Here is a 15,811-nt window from a genome sequence, read left to right as displayed (position 1 = left end):
CAGCCTGCGATGAGCCGTCTCTGTGCTTGCTACTCTCTCTCTGTGGCAAACTGTCCAAGAAATCGGTGACTAAGTGCACTTCGCAAATACTTCTAGTAACAAAAATGGCTCATCTGGACTTGTTTCTAGGTGTAAGCTAACTTTTTAAAATTCAGGCTACTAGGGATTTCTTGGGAAGTAGGTTGGCTGCAACAGATAAAAGCTGGATTGTCATCTTGGACTTTGAATTTTTGCATTATGTTGCCATCTTTGTACTGAGACAGTCATCTGCATCTGAACATAATTTTTTAGTGCCTTAAAATGGTGCGTTCACCCATCTAAGGTAAACCTGAGGTTTAAAGGGAGACTGTCTTGTTATCTGTTGTATTACTTCAGCTCTGATTCAGTCTTTCCCTTCATTGCTCCTCAAAAAAAAAAAAAATCAGTTCACTTGGTGTAATTGTATCAGGCGAGATAAGGCACAGGCTTTTGTGTTGCTTCCTAGATAGAAATCGCTGTAACCTCGTGATTTGTAATGTTATTTCCTTGGAATTGCTGGTAAGGGTTATTCCCTTTACACAAATGCTGCCCTGCATGTTACTTGCAAACAGAACTGTGTCGTATTTCCAGTGGGTGCAGATCTATGTGAAAGGGAGTTGTCTGAATGTCAGGTTGGACAAAGAAGATAATCAGACACGAGTGAAATGTTGGGTCTTGGGACCTTTGCTTTAGTGATCTAAGGAAGTTAACAAGAGTCTCAAAACTTAGAACTGTGGGATGCTCCTGTAAAAGCATGATGGCTGTAAGGATATGGTTGGAATAGTGGCATCTGTGCTTCTATTTTTTTTACTTCAGTTTTTTATTAATTAAACAGACTAATAATTCTGTAATGCCAACTTTCCTCCAAGCTTTGAGTCTCGGTATCATTTTGGGCCTGAGTTTCAGATTTTTGTCCTCTAAGAGCCTTTAAAAAACTGTGGCACGGAGAACAGAAGTTGCCGTACATTTGTGCTTCAAGTGCTGCTTAGTTCTGAAACGTGGTGACAGAATGCATCGGTGTCAAGGGAATGCCAGTACCATGGTAGCTTTGATTTTCCAGTTCCTAATCACAGTAATCGCTTAAGAGGATGGAGAGAAGACCCAGTCATATTCTACTTTTCTATTCTGACTTGAGAAGAGTCTCGTGAGGGAGGAATTGGACTTCTTGTGAGAAAATTTCTGCTAACACTGCCTTGTCCAACTCTCATGTGACAATGGTGACCCTCCAGCACTGTGTAAGGCTGGCTGTGCTTAGATCTGTACAGAAGGATTTGAACTGCAAGCTCTGTCAAATGGAAGCGCTCCCTAAAAGGAGGAGTAATAAGAGAAGAATTATTAATGAAGTCCATTCAAAGGTGTATCTAGATCAGAGGATGTTTTCTCGAACCTTCTTGGTTCCTTCCTTGCGTGTAGATGCCTTTGGGCTTACACCTATTTATTGACATACAGTACTTGCCCTCTGCCTGTACGCACAGGTCTTGTCCCATTGAGCTCAATTTGTCCAGGGAGAGTACATCAATATAACTCACGTGCAGAGGGACCAGAAGCAAGGGAAATAGCTGGAAAAAAGTTACTGGAGCATGTAATATGCTCCAGCAGCTAGCTCACATTTCCATCTTCTAAAAGCTACCTTTTCCCCACGCATGTTCTCTTGTGGTCTCAACTGATGTAATGCATACCATCTTAATCCCAGATTCCTGGGACTGGGCTGTATTTTTGACAAGGAAGGTGGTGTTATTTTTACTCCAGATCTTGACTTAATTCACGAGTGTAGCTGAAAAGCAGTCTTGTGTTGATAACAAAATCAGTGGCTGCTTCTGGGTGTTGGGGGATCTCCTTCAGAGAAGTCAAAAGTAATCTCAGCGGGCCGCTCTGGAAAGGGTTATGCATTGGGGGTGTGTGTTACCGATGGCTGGCTGCGAGTCCTGGAGGTGCTGAAGTGTGTGGAGAGGGGAATGGTGTAAGAAACAGTCACACCTGAGCTGGAGCATAAAGCTAAGGAGGTGAAGCTTGTCTTCTGGCTGTTCTGCCTGTGTTTGGAGGCAGTTTTGGGAGAGCCTCATGTCTGGTCAGCTGTTATGTTGCTGCACTAAGCTGCTGTGATCGGGAAACGGCTGTGGACTTCCCAGTGCATTAGCTTAGCCTGCCAGTAGCTGCAGAGTCTGTGAGCCTGTGAACTGGTTGAGCTGTTGTACACAGGAAGGCAGCAGGCAGTGTTTTGAACTTCACAGCAGTGCTGTACCCTGCTTCTGCTCTGTGACTCTAATTGCCTTAAAAAGCTTTCCATGTAACTTAAAAAGCACTAACTACTGTATTACGTACTTTAAATACAAAAATTTCTGACAAAATGCCAGTTTAGCTTCAGGCTCCTATGCCATTTGCAACCAATTTACCTGGAGGGGAACTGGTGTGGAAAATCAGTGAATGTTTCTGTTATTTCTGCTTCTAGACTCTGTAGGGCTGTACCTGTTAGTAATCTGCGCGGTATGCTTCTACTGTAGATATTAGACTTGTTGAGATAGGAACGGAGAGCTGGAACTGCTGTCAAGATTTCAGGTTGTTGCCTCCTGCAAGAGTTGGCTTGGTAAAGCTTTGGAAACTGAAGTATCTCCAGTTTTATCCAGATGTATTTTTGTCCTTGGCTTTTTTTCAATTGATCTCTTTATACAAGAGTGGGTTCACTAGTCTGAAATCAATTTTGATATCAGTTTTAGCTACATAGTTGCTGTGTTGAAACCGATGGTAACTAGATTGGTAACCGCTTGCCAACTAGAAGAGTGTCTTGGGGCAAGCTGTTTCTTTAAACCAAAGAAAAAGGAGTTCTGCCTGAGAGTCGCTGCTGCTTTCCTGTTGTCTGGAAGAGCTACAATAACTTCCATGAAATCCCTGAGCTACCAGCCACTGCTGGGAGGAAACAGATACCTCTCTAGGCAGATGACTTTGCACTCTGCAAGCTGCCATCGCATTTGCTTGCAAGAAAAGTGCTGTGGCAATGAGGCGGCTTTGATGCCTCTATGAAAAAGTAAGCCTTGTGTTATGATGCAGGCTGTCATCACTGCAGTGAGCTTTTCAGGTGAGTTAGCTGAGCTAGACCAGGAGTTAAGTGCTTTCCTAGGGGTAAGCAATCTGAATTGGAGCTGTTGCTCTAAAAAGCAGAGATTACTGATTCAATTCAGAAAACTACGTGTGGGACTGAGAAACACTAAGAAACTGGAGCTTTTTCCTCATTACAACTTTTATTTCATATAAATAATCCCTCTACATCAGATTTTTCAACTTTTCAGTCTTTTCTCTTCTGTAAAGAAGAAACAGCTAGCCACAGTTTTCTGAAAAATTGCAGTCCAGGCACCAACCAAAGTGCATTTGAGGAAAGTGTTAATGAGCAGGAAAAAACTACACTTAGAGCAGGCACTATCTGTACAGTCCCATCCCTGCAGCTTGGTACAGACTCAGTCCTTCCTAGGCATCATTAAATGCAAAGTTACTTGGATTTGCAGGAGAAAAAGAAGAGGGAAATGGGGTACAAGTGCCAGTTTTCCTTTCAAAAAGGAGTCTAGGGCGATAAGATACAGCAACAATTGCAGTTGGGTTTTTTCTCTCTACAAATAAGTTCTGGACCAGGGACAATGTAGAAGTTTCTGGTTGGCTGTGTGCCTGACTGCTGCGGGGTGCAACAGGCTCTTGATCTGAGACTGTATTTTGCAGGGACTGTGCGGCAAGCCAGTTCCTGGTAGATGCTGGTAGTGACTCAGTCTGACTGGACCAAGATTGAGGTCACTGACCTGATGTAAAAGATAATAATAAATTAAAAAATTAAACAACTGTAAGCAAGTTTTTGAGCCAGTCAGATAAGGAAAATCAGCCTTTAACAGCGATGGAGAATTTCCAGGACTTGGAGCAGTTTTACAGTCTGGCTTTTATCTATCTGTTCTTTTATCTGTTGCATAAATCCAAATAAACCCAGTCTGGGCTGTGGTGGGGTGAAGATGTTTCTACTGATGAAACATGAAAGGTGCACACTCTTTCTGGCTAGTGCCTGGTCTGAAGGCAGTACACTCTCCTGAATTTGGCACATAGAGGAAATTCCCAGGCTTGTCCTTCATGAGATAGGTACTGTGGATCTAAGTTAGGTGGAAAAACAAAATGTTTATCTGTGCAAATATTAGTTTATTGAAACAGCGTACAGTATTTCAGTCCACGCGTGCCAACCTTATCACCAAGGCAGTCTGCCATTTTGGTTAGCGAATGCATCCTGCAATGAAATCCAATAAATCTCCACGCATATGTGTCTGCATGTACATTTACTCCTGCATCGAGTTTTTGAGCAGCACTTCAAGATGAGGGTGATATCCTCTCTGCTCTGTCATTCAGAAGTCAGAAATTATGATGTGTTATTCCTTGTGCCTGCTTTCTGCCTTCTCCTTAATGGGTAGCCATGTTTCAGCTAGGTCCTAGTTTGCTGTGAATCTCTTAGCTGCTTGGATTGTCAAGCAGCTGGCATTCTTGCTCATTTATGCTTGTAAATGCTCATCCAGATCCTTGATTTGAAAGGTGTCTTTTAAGGCCTGGTCAAAATGTCTGCATGGCAGCTTCCAGGGGAACTGCTGCCCTTTTATTCAAGCACAAGGCTATGAAAGGCACAACCAAGAAGGTGAAAACATTTGATAGGAAGCTTTAGACCTTCAGCTCCAATTTGACCAGGGTTCTACTGCCGACTCCTTTGTGCAGTGTGGTGGAGGAGGAAGGTTATTGCATTTGTGCTGTCCTCCTCCTTGCCCTGCGTGGCACATAGAGCTGCAAGTATTGCCAGTTACTGTAGCCTTCCTGGTCTTACAAAGCGGGCATGGTGTTTTGCTGAGCTGCATACATACCTGCTCAACCCAGCAGGCACCTTTCTTGGAAAAAAGCACAGTCCCCTGATTGCTGATTCAGCCTCTGCTGCTTGTGCCCTACTACATCTAACAGGAGGAGGAAAGCAAGCTTTAAAGGGTGAGATGCTGTGGTTGATGTGTGCTTGTCAAAAGCACCTGTGCCCCACAGTGTAACAAAAGAATGCTCCATCCCCTTTGTGCCCCGCGACCCATGCAACTACCGTACATCTCTGCCAACACTTCAGCCACATACAAACCTCTAGTACAAGAGCTGCTCTGAACACTACTTTTTCATCCACCTACTGAACTACAACGTAACGCCTCTCACCCTGCTTCCTAATGCTCTCTGTTGCCTGCTCCCTGCCCAACAGCGAGGGAGAGCTCGCGCAGCCCCTGCCGTCCTCCTGGCACTCGCAGTTCCCTGCCAGCCTCTGGGGGAGGAAACGGGTGGGGTGCCCAGAAACCTAAATCTTAACTTTAAACAGAATTAGTTATTAAATAAAATAAAGTGCATCCAGTAGACATTTCATTGGCTTGCCACACAGCTGCAATATAGGCAAAAAAAAACCAAAAGAAAAGTGACGGTGTTTTGTTTGTAGGTTGGGAGTGTGTGTAGCCTTCCCTGTCCTTTGGCATACGGATAGGAAAGGGTGATGCCGAAACTGTGGGCAGGGAGTGGGGGGGGGGACCCCAGGTGTTGTGAAGGGGTGCTGGAGGGCACAGGGCAGGTGCTGAAAGCTGATTTCATAGAAGGTCAAAGAGTGAGGACAAGGTGTGCTCCTCTTCTCTTCTCATCCACCACCTTCAGCACGTTATCCTGTGAAACAAGAGCAGAGACAGCAGCAGGATTATCAGTCTTTAGGGAACTGCTGAGCAGTAAATTAAAAATGTCTGCTGAGTTTCAACCTGACCTTCCTGCACAGCTGGGGCTGCTTGGGGGGTACCACTGTAGCATAACCCAGATACCTACCTGCCAAATACCTGCTCCGCAGCCCAGGGGATGAACTGAATGTGTGAGTCTGGATGAAACACACTCCCAATCCTCCTCTGGGTTAGGTAAGACTAATCTCTCTGTTTGTCTCAGGAACAATAATCTTGACGTGTTTGTGTGTGTGCTTGTACAGCACCTGGAGCAACAAGAGGAGGAGCTGATTTTGGGTAGGACTTTGTGGCCCTCTCTTGTGAAACGTGGCCTGGGGGTGCAGCACTTGTGTTCGCCAAGGGCAGAAGGGTCTATCTAGTGAAAACACTAACCCGTGAGTGGAGCCTGCTGTCCTGTAGCTGCCTTCAGACCTAGATATGTTGATTTTAATTGGGAAAGGCAGACTTTTTTTTTTCCTGCGGTTGCCAGATGCTTGGGTGCTGCTCAGAATTGCTGAGCTGGCATTTTCCTGCATCCATGTTTAAATCCACAGACCTGCCTTTTGCTGATGCAGATTTCAGCACCGAAAGCTTACAAGAAAGGGCAGAGGGGGGAGATATGAAAAGAAAAACAGATGAAATACCATGAGGGCAGGAGAGGCAGTAGTAAGCTTGGCTCGCATAAAAAGGAAACCTCTAAAGGAATCATTTAAGGACACAGCCACAGGTATCTAATAAGGAACTGCACTGAAATCATACCCGAGGTACTGAAATAATTGATGCTATGTACAGCTGAGAGGAGACTCTAAGACTGTTGCTGGAGACATTTTTCATTGTCCTGTATGTGTGCAATGGCCGGGGTTGGCTGTATCCTGCTGCCGGGGGGTGCTCAATGCAATGCTGCAGCAGCACACTTCTGGGATTTAACCCTATTGGGAAGGGCCAGGAAGCAGATTTTCAGAGTTGTGTTTGGTGGTCCAAATACTGTAAAATAATCTGTTTTACAAGTCTGAACTGACTCCAGAGCTAGCTGTTTTTTGTTAATCTATTTTATTATTAATGGTTTCAAAAGTCTCCTTGACAGCCCTGTGCTATTAGCGATGGTAGACAATTCTCTTTTCTGTTTTGCAGTATTATCCTTTCAATACAGACACCTTCTTTCTGTGCATGAGTGAGTCTTTACAGCCAAGACACTGGTGGGCTTTAAAGTCATTACTTCTCTTACTAATTAGACATAGTAATTAGCATTTCTCTCATTTCACACTGTATCCTCTTTTCCACGAATAACTCAAGGGCCGGTCGGAGATTTAGCAAGCTCTGTGCCGGCATGACTGTTGTGAGTCAGGGCTCAGGAGAGCGATGCGGCTGTGTGCTGCCTTTGACTCTGCCATCAGCGGCAAGGGGATGCAGTGCCAAATTTCCCTCCGTCTGTCACTGACACATGAGAGGATTAATGCAGATCTCTGGTGGTCTATCTCAAAGGCCCCATCTGCCTCACATTTCCCCACCTGGCTGGACGTGGGACATCACTGGTATGACTTTCACAGCCAAGTCAACAACAGTCCATCGTAGGACCTACCGGTTAAATCTCATGTCATGGGGGCGGATGTACATGAAGTCCCTGAAGACTGCAGCCGAATGTAGCTGATGCAGTCTGGCAACTGGGCCCTTCTTCCTCCAGCTGAGATTAGCACTATCCATCCTCTACTTGGGTTGGAAGACATAATTTTGTTGGGTCTCTCCTGGGGCAGGTCCAGAGTTCCCAGAGACAATTTTGTTCTTAGTGGACCACTCAGACAGTCTTGTGAAATACCACAAGGCAAACTCAGACATGACGTGTAAGGACCATCTGTTAGACATCACTACACCAGATTTTCTCACTTAGCTTCTTTTAAATGGATACATATATCAGCTGTTCCAACATACACTGTAAGGCCAGAAAAAAGACCAGTAAGATCATGAGATGTCTTCTGTCTAGCACAGGCCATTGGACATCCCTGAATTGATTCCCATTTGAATTAGAACTGATTTCTTTAAGGGGAAAAAAAAAATCCTAATCCTGTCTAGATTTGCCACTGGTAGAAAAATTATCACTGCAGCCCTTGATGAGCTTAAATATGTAAAGATGGTCTTTGGTGGAGATTCCTGTTGGAGTGGTTTAAGATATTCTCATTCTCTACAGTCTATCTGTTCCTTCTCAACAGCAGAGCTGGCAGAAAGGAAGATGTGCCTGTGCCCCTTGCATGGCAGACCACAATGTGGTACATGTATCTAGCTCCTTTTCACCTGGGGTTTACATTAAGGGGGTTAACACAGGTGGCTGAGGTATGGGCACGTGCTCCCTTCTGCCAGCCCTGCGATAACAGCAACAACTGCAGGCTACAAGAGCAGCTCCGTTTTCAGCGTTTAGAATGGCAACACCTTGCCTGTCACAGCCCTAAATTATGTTTAGACTTGCTAAGCTTTAGTAAGTAGCCATAAGGAAGTATAGGTGCTCCCATGACTAGCTTTGGTCTGTGACTCCCAACGCATTAACAGCTTCTAATAGTTCCTTCTCTCCTCAAGTCACCCGGACAAACCAAAAAGAGACAGCAGCTCTTGCAAAGTGCCAGAGAGATTTAGGAGTAAAAAGCCTACATTTCCAGATGGGATGTGTGCACTAATTCTTTTGGGTGTCAGTGAAAGCATCTGCTTTGACAGTGGTCACCAACTTTGACAGAAGCATACACAACTTTGTCATCAAATTCATCCTGTTGCTGTCACAAGCACCACGTTACCTAATCCCTGCCAAAGCATGCTGGTTAGGCCAGCCTCGAAGGTGACAAGAGTTCCTGCTTCAACCATGGCATGCTTCCAAGTCATCTGTCCTCTGACAGGTAGTAACCTTTTTCTAATTTTCCCATATTTATTCACAGGCTTCCTCAATACATTGACTCTTGCACCAGCATCGTTTTCTGGCTTGAATGCTTCTTCTCCCTCACTGGTGTTTACTACCCCACTGTATTTATAGAGATCACAACTCCATCCATCACTTGGTGCCTTCATTTTGCTAGACTAAACAACCATTCCCTGAACATCCCTGGAGTCCTTCCCTGTGTTTCTTCAGTCCAAGTGCATTTCTCTTGAACCACTCTCACATAATCCCCATCTTTTCCAATGTTAATAGTACTTTCCGATGTTGTGTCACGGGAAAGGCTTTCCGTCACTCCAGAAGTATGAAGATAACTGCATTGAGACCTGTATTAAGCCATACCACTCCCTAATTCTGCATGAGGACTAAACTCTCCACATCGGTGGTACGTGGTGCTAAGATGTGCTCTGGGAATTTCAAATGCCCACAGCATGATGGTGGGCTCCAGAAGGTGTTGTGGGCTGCAGGAAGGACCAGCGAGGCCAATGCTGTTCAAGTCAAGCCCTTGAGACCGCAGCCTGCCAATCCTAGGCCAGCTTCCAAGACATAACAGCAGATGGTATATTCTTGTCTCTTGAGCCTTGAGGAAACTGGTATGTTCTTCAGTAGCTCCGTAACTGTATTGAGAAGTGTTGGTTTCTGCTTGTACTGCTTCCTGCACCAACCTTTAGCACTGGTTTGCATCAGAAAGCTGACCTCTTCTGAACTCCTCAGTCCTGCAGCACACAGGGCCTGCCTGCCCCACTCCTCTTTACGTCAGCCAGAGCCACGAGGTCAGATCCCTGGAGCTGCTCTGAAAATCTACCCCCAGCTGCATTTTCTCTAAAGATGTTAAGATTAATTTTCTCAAGAGAATTCAGGGAAAAGCTTCTGTGGTTTTTGTGTATCGTTTACTTCTCTGGGACTTGTTGGACATTCTCCAGGGATTCCAGTCCTGCACTTCGGGTAAATATTTATTCCTTGTTATTTGAAGCAAAGGATAAAAGCCCCACCACACTCTCTGCACAGCATCTCTAACTAGTTTGAAGGTGATGGAGATTTTTAGTGCCATAAATAGATGTTAGCAGTGGAAGCTGTGAAACCCGCATGGTGGCTGCTTGCTGCAAGGAGCTGCTGTTCTGCAGAAATGGATGAGCAGCATCTGCGGTGGGAGCGAAATCTGCACATTAATGTGTGTGGGACATGGGCCCTACAAAGCCCAGGAGCAGGGCAGGTGGCGAGCATATTGTTATCACTGATTACTGATGTCTACTGCTGCTACAGATATCTGCTGTGCTTTGGGATGTGTGAGATCCGTGAACAGAGGGCATGTCCCTGGCATCAGGTGAAGTACAGGATTGTCTACCTGATGGAAATTCCACAAAATAAACTTTTTAATGGAATGGTATTTTTACATTCCTTTCGGGGTTGATAGGTTGTATTTTGCAAAATCATACCATCTGTTTCAACGCTGATTTTCCAAAAATTGCACCGTATCAAAACTGAATCACCAGCACTTAAAAACATAACATTAAAATTTTCTGTTTTGAAAAGGTTTAACGAGGGCTCCAGTTTGGGTTTTCTGAAATATTGAATGTTGAAGCAGATACATTTCTGGTATGTGCATGGCATTTGTCAAATCTGTATCTTTCACAGAAGAAAAAAAAATCTCACTGGGAAGTTACCTGCTACCTCCTGGCAGGAAATTATTAACCAGTCTTGATAACGCATGATGGTGCATCCCTCCAGATGCTTCTCCCTAAGGCTGGTCATATCTCATGTGGGTCCCAGTTACAATAATCATCTTCCTTTTTTGCTATGAACTCTCTGTCCTCCAAGACAGTAGTCATTCAGACTCTGTATAATTTGGATTCTCAGCACAGACTTCTCTCATGTTCTCTACCAGGAACTTCAGGGCATTCCCTGGTATAATATCTGCTGGTTACATGGACACAGAACACAGTAAAGGTTTCCAGCTGGCCTGGATTTACCACGACAGAGCTGCTCAGTACCTCCTGGAGGCTTGCATAACAACCACCCATTTACCTTGCCACATGAATTCCTTCATCTTCAGAGAACTTCTGTTACCATTGTTCACACACCACAGGGTGAAAAACACCCCCTCCTTCCCCTGCTGCAGTGGGATAATCTTGTAATTGTGTTGGCCTGACGTCAGATCAATACAGTTAGGCACGGACGTCTGCAATTCACTGTAAGCATCAACTGTTAAAAACTGTATGTGAGCCACCAGCCCACAGCCTCTTAACTGGATTATCGGCCATTCACTCAGGACTACCTGTTCCTTAAAGATTATACTCAAGTGGTGAGAGGAAGCAAATAAGTAAGGTGGTTTGGGCACCTGAATTCATGGTACTAGACACAAAAGGAATAAATAAACTTTTAATTTTGCATTCTAACAAAAAAGCGCAGCTCTTTGTTTAATGCTTGATCTTATTGCTCTTTCAGCTTCCTGAATGATGCTCTTTTCCTGGTTCTGGCTAAACCTCGCTCTGCCCAATAATGCTGCACTTTTTATTCGATAGGCTGAAAAAGGCAGGATCATTAGCCTGCCCCATGTGGTCAGATTCATGAAGGGACTCCAGCAGGTGTAGTGATGTTTCCTTTGAGGATGGCCACACCTATTAAGTCCCTTCGTGGGCCATATGCAAGGGCTTTGCTGAATGCAGGTTTCCTATGGTTTGCATTTTGGGCCATCCTTGCCCTAACGCATCATCTGGAGTCAGCTGCAGGCATCAGGCTCAATAAGCCAAAAAAAACAGAGAGGAAAACCCTGCCAAGGATTCTAAAGCACCTCAAACGGGGGCAATCCTGAGGGATGTGGTTCCAAAGAATTGCTGTGAAATAACACTTTAGGGAGAATCACATGAGAATAAAGTAGAGCTTTGCAGCTTTTTATATGTACCATGGTCTAAAACTAATCTGTCTGTAGAGCACTAGAAAACCAGAAGCCAAGGGAGAAGGGAAGTGACTGTTACCAGCCCGTGGTTATTTATGACTGCCATCTGTGTCACTATGCAGCCTGTCATGTTGATTTGGGAACTTCAAATCCACAGCAGGAATAGACACGAGACCTTTTTGCTCCAAACACACCAACAAATGAACCAATTTGAGCCAAATGAGCTTTTGCTTTTTTGGTTGTTGTCATTGTCACTATTTTGTTGCTCCTAGGAGCCCTGCTGTCAAGCTATGCAGATGAACTGTTGAGGTTGTGCTGAGCTAGCGCTCGAGAAATCCAGGTCTTGCATTATTTTTGTCTGCCAAGGGATGTTCCTGACAAATTGGTCACAGGGAGCAGACAGTTAAAGACAGGTCCGTCTGTCTTCCTCTTGGCTCTTCTCCCCACTACAAATAAATCATGGCAGAATTTACTCTGTCTGCAAATGATCTTGCTTGGGAAAGCCAACCCTGATAGTGGCCTGTCTCTGGCCTGTCTCTGGTGGAGAGGTCAAATTGCTTTGTGGTGACTTCAGCAGATAGGAGGTGACAATGATGCCCTAGAACATCACTAAAGACTAAGAGCCAAGCAGCACTCATGCAATCATTCTCTAAATGCTCTTGCAGTCGATGGAATGAAAAAAAAAAACAACCCAGGAGAAACCCTGGCTTGAGATGGGGGACACAGAAACTGCTGCACTGGCTCACCCTCGCACCTCCATGGGTGCCTTGCCAGCGAGAAAGTCAGAGGCTTCCGAGGAAAGTGCAAGAAACCTTCAGATGAAACAATCACAGACCGGTGTGCTCAAAGAGGATAAGTCATTATGTCTTTGCTGTAAATTGGTGATTGCTCTAAGGACTAAAAAGAATGAAAATGCATTCTCTCCGTGTAAGATTTGATGTAGCTATGCCTGTTCCTGTGATCCTAACACAGGTCAGCACTGCCACTTTTGGTTAGAGGCTGACTCGCCTCAAGTAACCTGCCATCCGTATCCTGCACAGGGCTCCCCTGAAATCTGAAGCATCTCCTAAATTACAGGAAATATCAAAAAAGGAAAGTATCTTGCTTTAATTTGTCTGCATCAAAAGGTCGTATCTGATGCTGAGTGCATAGTTTAGGCACACCTGGAAACTCATCTTAAACTGTTTGGGAAAGAGAGGAAAGTGAGGCAGGAACATGCTCTCTTTGGGGGCATAATCAGGCAAGGGAAAATGAGCAATACAGATAGGAAGGATAGATGGGATGAAATGGTAGAGGGTAACTGGGACACCAGTTAACCCCTCATTTTCCCTTGTCATCACTACACTTGGTGTTTCCCAAACAATAAATATTTTCAGAGAGCAATACCGGTCTCAAGTTTCAGCTTAGCCAAGCAGATATGTGAGTGCTTAAGGGCAAACACCAGGTTAAGTTGCCTTCTCTTCCCCAAGACATAAGGCTACATTTATAATTAAGCCTGCCGTAATGAATTCAGTGAGGAGTGACGGAGTAAAGAGCCATGCTGAAGTGGACTCAGGGCCCTATTACCAAACCATAGGAATCTCCATTGCTGAGATGAAAGTGGACTACTGTAATTTATTGTTTCCTCTTAGTTGGTGTCTAATTAAAGTTATCCTGAGTGAGAAAAGTAGTCATTAATTCCTTCATCATCTACTTTGGGGGGATTTTTGGTAGACTGGGGAGGCATGGCCTGGACAGTAAACTCCTGCTATGTGCATCCAGGTGTCTCTTAACATTTTCCTAAGTGCTGTTGGAATTAATTTCCCTCACTTGAAGGAATTTTAGTTCAAACACAGAACCAGCTCCTGCTGGTTCTTGGTGTTTTGTCTTTTTTAAATAGCTGCTACGCTTGTGCTTCTCCATGCCTTTTGTATAGTACTGGATCATAGTGAAAGTCTTTTGTTAGCAGCTTAACCACTTCATCCCTAAGCTCATTTGTGCCTCTGGGAAGAATACTAAGCAATACCTGGTGACAAGCTGCTGGGTCGGGGTTTGAAGAAAAGCCTGCTGGAATCAGGGAAAGGCACTTGGTAGAGGCGATCTGCCTGCCTAGCTTTGAGCAGCTAATTGCCTGAAGTGCCTGCTTATGGAACATAGCTGCTGCCTCTCTACTTAAAGGATGGAGGCAGGAGTATCCTGAGAGCAATTCAGGTGTTAGGCAAGCTGGCTTGCGTTCTGGAAGTGCTCATGTCTCTCCTTTGAAAAGAAACAAAGCCCAGATCTTGTTAGGTGCCCCTGTGCTTGGCCTGAGTTAGGTGGAGTGAATTGCAACCTTACTGCCTAACCTGGTGGTAGAATCACATCCTGACCTGTCCGTCTGCTCTGCTCTGCTCTGGGTATAATATCCTGATCTGTGTGTGACATTGCCTGGAAAAAACACGTCTTGCAAAGGTAACTGCCAAAGGTAACTTTTTTCTTTCTCCTGGCTTTTCTTGTTCTGCATTTGCCTTTCTGGAAGAAACTTCTTTGCTTGAGTAAAACCTGGAGCATTGCTACGTAACCAGATCTGTGCTTCCTCCTTTCTCTTTGGTTCATAGGGCTTGTCAACAGGAACCATCTCACCCTTTGTATTTATACACTGCCTTGCCCATTAGCATTACCACATGTATAATTCAAAGTGTAGCATTCACAGATCTTGTACTGGGAAGAGAATCCCACGTGCAGTCAACCTTCTTCAAACTACTGACCACAAGGTGGGCCTCTATAGCTTTGCAAGTGTTTTGGGAAAGGGACCACGCTGACCTCAAGCTATTCTAGTTGTGATCACCCCAGAGACAGAAATAAATTCATCCTGCTACCCTTTCTGAGGTTATCCCTTCCCAGGAATAGTTTCAGTTTGTGCCCTAACTAATCCATGTCACCAACCAGACTCAGCAGTCCAGTTCTCTGTCCAAATTTTCCTGTCTGGCTTTCCATTGTTTCCCCATCCACTCCAGGGCAGGACTTTGTGATGCACAGATTTAGACTACCTGAGGGATCCATATCACTGTTAATTAACACTTTTGGATAGTTATCTGGTATGATGCTGTTACGGCCACAGAAAATGGAGTTGTGGGTCTATACTACAACTGAGAGTGTTAACAGGATAACAAACACACCATGGGGAGTGGGGTCAGGAACTCACCTTCTGTCTTGGGCAAGCCGGTACAATCTTTGCTAGTTGAGAGTGTCCCCACTGTCCTGGTCCTTGCAATCCTCAGGCTGTTCCCCTTCCCTGGACTGTGATTTTGCTGTGTCCTGCTCAGACACAACAGTCTTGTCAGAGCTGGCTTTCCTTGGGGGCAAAGGCTCTCCTCTGTGTTCAGTGCCTTCAGCATCTTCACCTCCTTTCAGTGCAAGCGTTTGCCCCTGAAGGGCAGTGTCTTGGGTCACTTCCTCCCCTCTTTTTCTCACCAGCTGTCCTTGACCTGTATCCAGTCTGTCTCCTGCTGCTGTGTCAAGCTTTCCTCCGTGGCCGTTTGATGAGTCCTCAATGGACTCCTGTTCTGAAGCTGTGTTTTTCTCTAAGCCAGCTCCATCTAAATTCGCTCCCATGGGCAATGACAAGGTCTCCTCACTGCTGTGCCTGGTGGCTTGCACAGTGCTTGGAAGGCTGCTCTGTGAAGCAGAGCTGTTAGTGCTCTCCTTGTCCTGAGAGATGTCAGCAGTGCCAGGCTTCCCATTGGCATCTTCCCCAATGCCTTCCTTACTTGGCTTGGGCCCTGGCTCTGAGTCACCTGTGCTGGCCACAGACACCTCCATGCTGAAGCCCTTCACTCCTTTCTGCTCCTCCTTCTGGCCATTGTGGGCAGACTGGACCTTTCCATTTCGTAGCCTTTGTGATGAGGAGGCCCCATGATCTCGGAGGCTTGGCTGTTTCACATCCTCCTCCAGCTCAGCTGTGCAGTTCTCTTCCACCCCCTCCTCACCTCTGCTCTTCCGCTTGTCCATACCAAGGCTCCTCTGAGAAAAGGAGGAGATATTTATTTCAGCTTATTAAAATACCAGTATATGGTATTCCTTGTCTATGCTGGTTCTCCAAACTTGAGGAAAAATTTGCAGAGGCCATTAAAGGATGTAAAAGGATGTAGGTGGAGAAGAGAAGCGTTCAGGGACCAGAATAAGAATAAGTGGGGTGGTTGTGCTGACAGAGGGTCAATGCAAGAAGTGAAGCTGCTCTCACACCATGCCATCTGGAGAGTGCTAACGAGGGGTACGCATACGCCAACATAGAGG

General features: G+C 45.3%; 1 protein-coding gene across 2 annotated transcripts in view; it reads right to left on the bottom strand.

Moving 5' to 3' along the window:
- Window positions 1-3,280: 3,280 nt before the first annotated feature.
- The window catches only part of CCDC9B (coiled-coil domain containing 9B), a 58,861-nt gene continuing 46,330 nt past the window's right edge, over window positions 3,281-15,811 (bottom strand). For both annotated transcript variants that reach the window (XM_075501760.1, XM_075501761.1), the window contains exons 13-14: window positions 14,721-15,538; window positions 3,281-5,706 (exon numbers count right to left, since the gene is read on the bottom strand). In XM_075501760.1, the coding sequence (XP_075357875.1) occupies window positions 14,753-15,538 (786 nt within the window). In that variant the 3' untranslated portion in view covers window positions 3,281-5,706; window positions 14,721-14,752. The remainder of the gene's footprint in view (window positions 5,707-14,720; window positions 15,539-15,811) is intronic.

The sequence above is a fragment of the Mycteria americana genome, chromosome 5 (assembly GCF_035582795.1).
Source record: "Mycteria americana isolate JAX WOST 10 ecotype Jacksonville Zoo and Gardens chromosome 5, USCA_MyAme_1.0, whole genome shotgun sequence".
Taxonomy (NCBI): Eukaryota; Metazoa; Chordata; class Aves; order Ciconiiformes; family Ciconiidae; genus Mycteria; species Mycteria americana.
This window is presented reverse-complemented; position numbering and strand designations above follow the sequence as displayed.